The sequence below is a fragment of the Electrona antarctica genome (assembly GCF_951216825.1).
Source record: "Electrona antarctica genome assembly, chromosome: 15".
NCBI classification, from domain to species: Eukaryota; Metazoa; Chordata; class Actinopteri; order Myctophiformes; family Myctophidae; genus Electrona; species Electrona antarctica.
In genome coordinates this window covers 34,194,757-34,205,478 of record NC_136796.1, presented here as the reverse complement: position 1 = coordinate 34,205,478, position 10,722 = coordinate 34,194,757, and the positions used below count along the sequence as shown (strand labels likewise).

The 10,722-nt window shown below is 40.5% G+C and overlaps 2 protein-coding genes across 2 annotated transcripts; both read left to right on the top strand.

The window, feature by feature from the left end:
* Positions 1–177: 177 nt before the first annotated feature.
* exosc7 (exosome component 7) lies at positions 178–5,252 on the top strand. Its single transcript, XM_079522568.1, has 8 exons — positions 178–337; positions 535–636; positions 971–1,065; positions 2,410–2,575; positions 3,613–3,683; positions 3,826–3,949; positions 4,168–4,323; positions 5,090–5,252. Exons 1-8 carry the CDS (start codon positions 281–283, stop codon positions 5,192–5,194), a joined length of 876 nt encoding a protein of 291 aa, XP_079378694.1. The 5' UTR covers positions 178–280; the 3' UTR covers positions 5,195–5,252.
* A 2,084-nt stretch (positions 5,253–7,336) lies between these two features.
* On the top strand, positions 7,337–10,629 carry LOC306938984 (tetranectin-like). The gene is made up of 3 exons (XM_079523405.1): positions 7,337–7,463; positions 7,851–7,949; positions 9,571–10,629. Exons 1-3 carry the CDS (start codon positions 7,346–7,348, stop codon positions 9,975–9,977), a joined length of 624 nt encoding a protein of 207 aa, XP_079379531.1. The 5' UTR covers positions 7,337–7,345; the 3' UTR covers positions 9,978–10,629.
* Positions 10,630–10,722: the final 93 nt, after the last annotated feature.

The following is a 10,722-nucleotide window of genomic DNA, read 5'->3' as shown; positions in this document are numbered from 1 at the left end:
ACTACAGTCCTACATTGTGTGTATTATTGAAGAGTTCGATTTTTTTTATATACAGCCTCCTGTACAAAATATAGTTACTTTAAAATGCACGACTTATTTGTAGTCCTCACTCAAAAAAAATCTATTGGTTTTATAATGACTTATTCTAATCACAAGAAATAAAAAAGAACAGCTTCTGAGTCTGTTTACAACGCGTGCGCAAGCGCATTTTCCTTTGTCGCCAGTTGATGACGCAGTGTCCCACACCACACATGCTGCTGGTGTTTTTATCTAGAATATAATGGCAACTGTACAGGTTAGCGAAGCCGAGAAGGTGTATATACTGCATGGTATACGAGTAAGTATCATTCTCAAACAGTTAGCATACATTATTCAGTGGTCTCGTCTCGTGTGTCACTATTGTAGGGTAGCTATCCAGGTGTTTAATGGCACTAATGCTAGCTATCTTGTCCTTACCCCTGTACCATTTCTCATCCATTCAGTACTAGTGCGTTTTGTTTCACATTATTGTTATATTCATATTATCAACACCAGGATGGCCTGAGAGTGGACGGACGGAGCTGTGAAGACTACAGACACATGGAGATTGAGACAGACGTGGTAACCAACACAGACGGATCAGCCAAAATTACCCTGGTAAATATTGATGTGTCTGCTGTTGTGGTCTGTTTTAACAGCAGTGAGTGGTGGAAAGTATTAAACTAAGTGCAAGTACTTTTACTTTACTGTATTTCCACATTTTTATACTTTTTACTTATTCTGTTTCTACTACATCTCTGTCTGTCTTGAGAGATAGATTATTACATGTATACTATGTTAATTAACATGCAAACATTATATTTGTGTCAATGCGGTCAAGAAGTAGGGGCTATTTGACAGTTAAGCTCATACTTATCATGTAAATGTATATCTAAAACATTTCTAACCCTGAATAACAATTAAAATGTTCTCTCTATGGTTCATCTTCCAGGGTGATTCGGCTGTTCTAGTTGGAGTCAAGGCTGAGATTGGGAAACCAAGACCTCTAGTTCCAGATGAAGGATATATGGAGTTTTTTGTTGACTGGTAAGGTACTGTGGTTGGATACAGGATAGGTAGCCTAAAATCAATAGCATTTTCGGGTTTCTGATCCGGTCTGGAGTGGAAATAACTTTACGTCATCAGGTGGCCGGAACACAAACAGAATTTGTTTAGTTTGGTATATTGAATACCAGCAGGCTTTCCTCCGCGTTGTCGCGGGGATACAGGATAGATGGGCACTAAGACTAAGGGATATCTGGGCACCTCGATTGGCTATTTTGTCCAAAAATGTAATATTAAAAAAATGGTCTTAAGTAACGTATACTAAGTATATGTAGGAGCCAAAGAGCCTATAGTTATTCTTACTTGATTGGTTGGTGATGGGTGTGGGCACCGCATTGGCGCTTCATTATTGGTGGGAGCGTCTCTGTGAGTGGCCACCAGACAGGTTACAAATACAGGTATCTGTACCAGCTCACACTAAGGCTGCTTGAACTTGGAGGCAGGGTGAGCTGGGAGTGATACATTTTGTTGACCGCACTCATTCACGTTTGGTTTGCTCACTGTTTAAATTGGCTTCTTTGCACATATTTATTGCATATATAATATATATTTATTGGAAATTGTATTGCGATATCTGGTGCACTGAATAACTAGTAAACATTTTAAACTTATGAGCTCGTTTGGACATAAATCATTTTTATCATTGTTTGATGGCACGTCATTACAGTTTGTTTTTAGCTCCCAGGTTTAGCCTGCCGGTTGAGTAATTTATTGGGTATTATTATCAGCCATTACAGTATACTTTTTCCCTGTGTTTCAGCCATTAATGGAATATCTTTGCTTACTTTGGTGTATATTTGATGGGGCTTCTGGCATTCTTAATTTCATCGAATGAATGAAGGTCCCTCACTGAATGCTGAGAACAGCAGAAGTTGAAACGGGTACTGCAAGTCATTGAATGATAAAAAAGAATAGATCCAGTCATTGAATAATTTGGTAAGATGATACAGAGACCACCATCAGTTTGTACATGTCTCCTTTTCTAATACACCTATATTTGCGCAGTCTGTCTGGTTTTATTTGGCCAAGTATGTTTGAACAAATAGCATAACATGACCACCAGGAGGCAGTGTTTATTGCCTTATAGAAATGCAATACAAATCACTACTACTTTTTCAACCTAGCATTCCTCATTATAGCAGAATTTATAATAATTTAAAAAAGTAGCAGATCTACAAGCTCAGTGTGTCATGTCTGTTATGTAACATGTTGTGAGCTTGTAGATTGGCTATTTTTGAAGGACTAAACTACACTGTCATAACAAAGTGAAATAACCCATTGACTGTCTATATCTTGTCACTTCTTCCCCATTCTGGCCCTTGCCAGTTCAGCCAATGCCACTCCAGAGTTTGAGGGTCGGGGGGGCGATGAGCTCGGGACAGAACTGAGTAACACTCTCTACAAAGTCTTCAACAACAAACGCTGTTTGGACCTGCAGAGCCTCTGCATCAGTGCTGGGGAACACTGCTGGGTGCTCTATGTCGATGTGTTGGTGAGCACCACTGTTTCAACTACTGTACCATTCTCTGGCACGCCAGCTGGCAATTGGCATAATGTATGAGTTGCTTATAAGAGTGGTTTTCAACTCTTTTCAAATCAAGGCCCATTATATATTCGGCATTTGAGCCACGGACCACCATCTGATGAGATTTAGCCTCGCGAAACAATGGAAGACTTAGAATATTTTGTTGTCGTCGGATAAGATTTTGTCCACATTTCCATGCTGTATTGATGTGGCACCATTAGGAGAGATAACAGGCAAACGTTGATCAAAATAACAATTAATTTGCATTCTCTAGCCTAATTGTGTAGACGTCTTGTAAATTAAGTAATTCTAACAAAAATGTAATTCTTGAGAGAGTAAAATGAAAGCAAATAGACCCTTATGGGTCCATTTGGTTTTATTTTACGCTCAAGAGTTAAAGATCTATAAGGGTCCATTTGGTTACCATCTCCTTCATTTAGCTGGGGACCACCTGGAACCCCCTCAAGGACCACTGGTGGTCCCCGCACCACTAGTTGAAAATAGGGATGTCCCGAACCCGATACCACAATTTCTGTGTTAGCCGATACAGACACAGAATTCCGATAATTCGGTATTATAATAATAATAATATTTATAATAATAAAAAAAGAAAATTACTTATTTTATCTAATGTTGTTAATGGCAGACTCCTCACTCAAATGTGCACTTGCAGTTTGGGCAACTCGAAAGCAAACTCCACATGCCCCAACATTGTATTTACCTGCCATAGTGTCGACCCCTTACCCCTGTGTCGGATTGGTGGTTAGACTCGCTGGCATATTCGCCGATACCGATATGACCGGATATGACCAACAAGGACCGATACAGTATCGGGACATCTCTAGTTGAAAACCACTGGCTTATAACATGTAGATGTGGTCTGGTTGGTTTGTTACATGCATGAAGCTGCGTACTGTATGTTTTTGATTCTGTTGAGAAAGAATGAGTGAATATGAAGTTGAACATAACAAGCGGAGGAGTTATGCTTGTATTTGTTTCTGCAGCTGCTGCAGTGTGATGGAAACCTGTACGATGCCATCTCAATAGCTATTAAAGCAGCTCTCTTTAACACCAAGTAAGTTGTCACACAGTGGTATGCAGAATTATTCTGTGATGATCAAACGCAACTCTTGGCCAACATACAGTACATGTGTGTTTATCTATGATTCATTGGGGGAAAAAAACAGAAAGTAATGTTTTACCCTGTTGCAAAACAGAATTCCCAAAGTGCACATATCAGAAGACGAGGAAGGAGGAAAGGAAATCGAGTTATCAGACGACCCTTATGACTGCATGAGGTTGAGCGTACAGAATGTTCCTTGCATAGTGACCTTGTGTAAGGTAAGCAGTGTCGACGACACTCACTCGGTTACTGTACATTCATGGCTTGAAAGGGAAACTTATCCTTTGTCCATTTTGCTCTCATATCATCATATTTGCAGGTTGGGAAGAAATGCGGGTGGCATTTCATTCATAGCGAAATGGCCACCGTGTGAGCTAAAGTTTAAAATAACGGTTTAAAGTGGTTAAAAGTTGACACAGATGCGTGTTGTTGGCAGGTGGGTCATCGACATGTGGTGGACGCTACACTGCAGGAGAAGGCTTGCTCCGTGGCCAGCCTGCTCATCTCCGTCACGCACAAGGGTATGGTGACCTGCGTGAGGAAGGTGGGAGGAGGCAGTCTGGACCCGGAGAGCATCTTTGAGATGACAGAGGTGGGTCCGAACAGCTCCCCTACCATCTGTCAGCCACTCCCCTCACTCAGCCCACATATTAGCATGAACCTGAACCTATGGAAGTTCACTTCAGTTCAGACAATGACCTGTTTATAGTTGTGTATATACTGGATTTAAACCTGCTGATTGCCTTATTGAACTTTGATTTTGAGGTTTATAGTTTAGATCAGTTTAGAACATTTTATTCTTCATAACTGAGAGTTTACAAATGGAACTATTTGTACACTCAGATTTACAGACCTGTAAGGGTCTATTTAGAACCCCCTCAAGAAACCCTGAGGGTCCTGGACCCCACTTGGAGAACCACTGGTTTGACTCTACAATTCTATTGTGAATGAGAGCATTGGTGTGATGTAATGTTAGTCGGTTTGTGGTAACTACTATTCCATTTTACGGATGATCGATTTATGTTCTGGACAGTCATAGTGCAGACCAGGTCAGTCCATAATCCATACATATTTACTGTAAGTCTATTTACCGTATATGCCAGTTATATTGGCTCAATTTCTACCTACTGATGGCCTACAGGTATATACACTGAGCACCTGACATGCCCATGCACAGAGGGCCAGAATGGACGTTAAGTCATCTTTATTGTAACTTTTATTATTAACTTATTTTTGTTTTTACTTATTATCTACTTGTTCTCTACCATTAACTCTATCTTTGTTTCATCCTTACTGCGGCACCGCTATGAAAAGTGAATTTCCCTCTGGATTAATAAAGGTCTCTTTATCTTTTCCAGGCAGGTAAACGGGTGGGCAAGGCCCTCCATGCCCCCCTCATGTCTCTGCTACAGAAGGAAGAGAGCCTGGGGAAGAAGAGGCAGAAAGTGGGCTTTCTGGGTTGATGTCAACCATCAGTTTGTACATGTCTACTTTTCTAATAAAACATTTTTTTTATTTGTATTTTAATTTGTATAATACAGTCTGTATCTCTGCAGGAACTACAGTAGGCTGAATGTACTTTCATCTGTTCGTGTACAGTTGCACGCCAAAAGTGTTTGAACAAGTAACTGATGAGTTCAGTGCCAATCTGTTCTTGCTTCATATACAGTAAAATCCTCTGTTAATGTATTAATTGAGTACAAATATAACTAAGTGAACGAGGACCTCCTAGTGTTCTGTTCAAGCCACACATTCGTGTTGTGTTACTTGAACTCGACTTTGTGTGGCATAAATATCCAGTTAAATCAAACTACCTTTTTGAAGAGTGTGTTCCACAGGCATAAGTTACTTAAAACGTGGCATTTAATTTCCACTAAAACTCATTTCTTTATTGGCACGGTACTGCCACAGAAGCATTCCATCTGGTCAGTGTGTGTGTCTGTGCCAAGTGTCGGCAGAACAGTGTTGGGTTGAAGGCTGACGGAGGGAACAGATGTGACTCTGGACCATGTCCACTGCTCCTTCAGAACCCTGAGGCGTGTGCACTGTTCTGGGTGGAGACGGGTTCAGATCAGAACAAACTGCTTTTCTTCTCAAAGCTTGTGAGCTGTAATCACATATTAAGTAAATCAGAGAGGCTTATCGTCTATCAGCCAGGGCACTGAATCACGTAATCACTTACTGTATAACGTCATACGTTGTATGACAAATAGCGAAAGTGGCAATCTAGAAGAAGCTCACAATGTATCACAAAGCTTGTAGATCTGTTCTTTCGTGTAACGTCAGATGTCCAACTTAGTGTCGCGTAGACATGCCATGCCCGCATCTCTTGTCCCAGAGGCTGGCTTCCGAGGGTGGTCTGTATAAGGGAATGAAGACAATACCAGCACTCAATATATGTCCTTTTCACATGATTTTATTTACCTCTGACGAGCAGACAACGTAGACTACGTGTTTCGGCCTAGTCGGCCTTCCTAAGCGTTCTTAATTCTATTATGCATCATCGAGCCTTGCACCTATAAGGATTTTTTTCTCTAACCTGGAGTGTTGCAGGTTGTCTGCTTCCGCAGTACTCTTCTCTGGTCTGTATAAAGGGCAGGTGATTATATGGTCGGCGGTCTCTGCTCAGGGTCATGGCACTTGCATGCCGTGCCGTCCGTCAGGCCCACTTCTTCATAGATGTTTTAGAGTGAGCGACCCCAGTTTGTAGACTGTTCAGTCAGTGTAGATCTGTTATCGCTATTTTGAATTTGTTTGTGTTAGATCTTGCCTATAGGACATGCCCAAAATAGGGATGCCAGCAGGAAAGTGGTTTTAACACATTTTGAACCATACATATATATAATAAAACCCCTCACTTTAATGCCATGCCTGCGTTTAACCGTTTAACAGTATTACTGTACTTGCGCCTCTTGGATACGGGCCCCGATGACTCAAATCCCGGCAACCATCTTGGAACGGTCGAGAAAACAAAAAAACAAAAATAATAGAAGTTGCAAATATGGATAATTACAAAGTTGGTACGGTCAAACTGGGTTTAAGTTGTCTGAGTTTCTACAGTAAGGACAATATTGACATAAACTAAACTGTAAGGGAACTGAAATTTAAGAAGTGTGATCATTCCTTCAATACATATGCTAAAATGAAAATAAGATGTGTGATCAAAGCCCCTTTCATACTCAACAACAATTTAACCTAGTATATTTAAAAATATATATATATATATATTCCAAAATCCATCAAATGTTTTTCAAGATATACAGAAAATGTACAAACAACGTACATATGACATTCGTATGTTGTATTCTGTCAACAGACTCAACACTGAGGCATAGCACACCGTATAAAAGGAGATGATATAAATGTCATATAAATAAAATGGAAATTCATGCCTCACTCTGTCTACCAGTCTCAACCTGCTTTCCATGCCTGCTTCTTGTTAACACTTACACCGCATATTAAGAGCGTGGAGTTGGATGACACACCACATTTAAGTACTCCTGAGGCTTGACTGTTCTTCCTGCAAGCGGTCTCTCTGGATTGCAGCATCCTTCCCCTGTTGTGGGAAGGGAGGGAGTGAAGGACAGACAGAAGCAGATAAATTGCCAGTTTCCATGCTTGAGCCTCACTCAACAGTTGTGACCATGGATTTCAAAGGAAATTGTGTTTTGCTGGGAGTACTCCTTCTGGTGAGCAGTGCATTTCAACAGGCACCACCAAAGAAGAAGAGAGGTGGGTGACATGAAAACAAACATGCATTGTATTTGTATTGCATTAAATATTACTTGTTTTCTGCAGCTAAAAATAGCCTCATACAGCTCTTATTATACAACTCAGTAGTCAACAAGACAGATATTTCTTTGAGGAGATATTTTCCTGATACAAAAAGGAGCATGTACTATTATTTCATTGATTATTGATTACTTCCACCCAACTCTCCTGTGTTTAATCCACCCGTCTGTTCTGTTTTAACCCACCTGTTTATTTCAAATGTTTTAATCCACTCCACTGTCTCCGGTATGTATTAATCTGAGTTCCCAGCTCTCGCACTCCTGTATTAATCCAACTGTCTGTCTCTTCTGGGTTTTAATCCACACCTGTCTTGTGTGTTTGGGGCAGATCCAACCAAGGATGTTGCCATCGAGGGTCTACAGAGACAAATAGATGACATTTTCCAGGAGCTCAATCTGCTGAAAGAACACCAGGCCTTGCAGTCAGGTACTGTAGGAAGGGTTTTTTACTTGTTGCTGTTTTCTAAAAAGGATCACTTTGCCCATTTTCAACACATCTATATATTCAACATCCTATATGCTCATTATAAGACAGCACCATTTCTATCTACTCACTGTGTCTCAGAGGACGGCTGTGGACAGTTCCGAAACCTGCCTGCCGGTGACATCAGTAGACAAGTTTGGTCATTTCAAACCTTTGTATTTGTTATTGTTTCAAGCAAGTCAAATGTTTTCTATTATAACATGCTAACTTGAATTTTCCAGGGAGAGAAAGGCTGTAGATTATGAGCTTGAAAACCCCATCAATGATGTCATTGGTAGAGACTGGTTTCTGAACAGATAGAGTGAGTACGACACAGAAATTGTGTCATCTTATAATGAGCATTAGAGAGTACTAATCATTTCGTATTAAGATACAGTTGAAAATGGGTAGTGTTCTTTTAAACTACTCGAATCCCAGCATTCATATCCATATTCTCGGGGTAACTTTAGCCAAAAATATCTGTTCTGCAAGCTCACAATGTGCTGTGGTTGTGACGTGCTGTGGGCCTGTAGAACTATTCAGCAAGAGATTGATTGGTGTATATGGAAAAAACAATTCTAAGTGCAATTTGGGATGGATGTCGTAAACCTTTTGCAAAACAGTATGTTTGTTTAGTATATTACTATTAAATGTTACATAACTGTACCTTATTTAGTGTGCCATTAATTTATAAACAACAAGGTTCAGCATGTGTTGAGGAACATGCACATAGCTGTGTCTACTCAGGTCAGATAACCCCTAGCTGTGTTGCTGAACCTTTCACACATTGCATTTTTGTTGCTTCCATGTTTAGGGCATTTAGTGGCTCGGTGCTACAAGTTGAATGAGGCCCCAACGCTCCACGAAGTGGTTTTAAAAACAGCAGTAAAAACTACAATTTGATAACCTCTGAGAAAAGGGTTTATCCTAATATATCAGTATTGTAGCCCACCAGTCTAAGATATATAGTACATATTAAATGTATTTTGTTTTATTTATGGCTTTTGCCTATTTTATATTTTTTATGTAGGGATAGACAGTAGGCTGACAGGAAATGGGGAGAGAGATGGGGGGGTGACATGCAGTAAAGGCCGTCGGGATCGGGAGTCAAACCTGCGGCACACTGCCAGACTGGATTACCAGCCAAGGTGCCTGGACCGCTGAGCCACGGCCCAGGATATTAAATGTATTTCTTTATACTGCTAGAACGTTGATGACGATATTAATAGTCAAATGTCAGTCTGAGATTGGCCTTTTTTGTGTTGTAAATAAATGAAGTCAGATGGGTTACATAATGATTGTCTATGATGGTTCTGTATTGGTCTGGAGAACACATGGAAAGCTCTTGTCTGACCTTTTGTCCAGAACACAAAATGACATACAGTTGCTGTCCAAATCCACAAACATTCTACGTGAACGTAAACCATATGTGGTTAGGACATTGATCAAAGTCATTCAGGGCATCATGGTCATATTCTGAATCCAGAAAAACTTATATTTGTTTTTATTTATTACATAACAGAGAAAGGTTGTATTATCTATAAAATTTAAATCTAATCATGGGTTTCCCCTCTTGTATCCGCAGTGTGTCTGAAGGGTGTAAAGATCCATAACAAATGTTACCTGTCTGAACCCCTGAAGAAGCGCTATCACACAGCTAGTGATGACTGCAACGCCCTGGGCGGCATCCTTGGTACCCCGACATCCGCTGACGAGAATGACCAGCTCAATAACTACATCCGCCAGAGCATCGCTCCAGACGAGCAGGTGTGGTTGGGCATCAGCGACATGGCGACCGAGGGCACCTGGATGGACCAGTCTGGGTCGAGCATCGTCTACAGGAACTGGGACACTTCCAACTACCGGGCCCGTCAGCCCGATGGGGGCATGTCCCAGAACTGTGTTTTGCTCTCGGAGGCCGCAGGTGGGAAGTGGTTTGATGAGAATTGTCGTGAGGAGAAGGCTTCCGTTTGCCAGTTCAACATTGTCTGAACTCTGAACAGACACACACGTCTTAACCATAGAATGCTTTTTGCTGTGTAATCATTGTTCATTGCCACTTTCACTGAAATAACGGTTTAAACCAGTGCTTCTAAGTTGGTTTTGCATTGGGATCTAATCCAAATCCATTGCACATTATCAGTCATATAGAAAACAAAACAACAAGTACAAGTTGTCCCACATCAAGTGATGCATCAAAATGAAAATAGAATGCAAGACCACAAAACACCAGTGTTCAGTAGTTGTAACGTGTCCCATACATTCTTTGTGGTTACAGACAATCCTGGTTAGAACATGGGTTTTGAAAAACAAAAAAAAGGTGGGGACAGGTCACTTGCAGTAGCATCACTGACTTCTGTGAGAATATCACACTAACATTGTATTTTTCACTTTCTATACATATGTATAGAAAGTGATAAATACAATGATATTGGTTGTTTGTTATTTCTGAAATCACATTAAACTCAGTATTGGTGCTGGCACCAGCTTTCACTAATATTAAAGAGATGGGGATTTAATTCTTCCCCATGGGGAGGACTCTTCATAAAATAGTCCCATGGTACCTTTTGGGGTCTTGAACCACATTTTAAGAAACACTGGTTTAAATTAAGTCTTGCCATGACAAACTTCTCTTCTGCTATGCCTTGCCAAGTTGGTGCAAGCCTAAGGTTCAATAAATTACATTGATACAAAAAAAATCTCAACTTGCTGCATTCCTTATACAAAAGTTATTTCA

Coding starts and splice junctions, on each gene's coding strand:
- exosc7 (XM_079522568.1), top strand. CDS start 281: ATGGCAACTGTACAGGTTAGCGAAGCCGAGAAGGTGTATATACTGCAT. Junction 338..534: donor ATATACTGCATGGTATACGA/GTAAGTATCATT, acceptor TATCAACACCAG/GATGGCCTGAGAGTGGACGG. Junction 2,576..3,612: donor TGCTCTATGTCGATGTGTTG/GTGAGCACCACT, acceptor TTGTTTCTGCAG/CTGCTGCAGTGTGATGGAAA.
- LOC306938984 (XM_079523405.1), top strand. CDS start 7,346: ATGCTTGAGCCTCACTCAACAGTTGTGACCATGGATTTCAAAGGAAAT. Junction 7,464..7,850: donor ACCACCAAAGAAGAAGAGAG/GTGGGTGACATG, acceptor TGTTTGGGGCAG/ATCCAACCAAGGATGTTGCC. Junction 7,950..9,570: donor ACACCAGGCCTTGCAGTCAG/GTACTGTAGGAA, acceptor TTGTATCCGCAG/TGTGTCTGAAGGGTGTAAAG.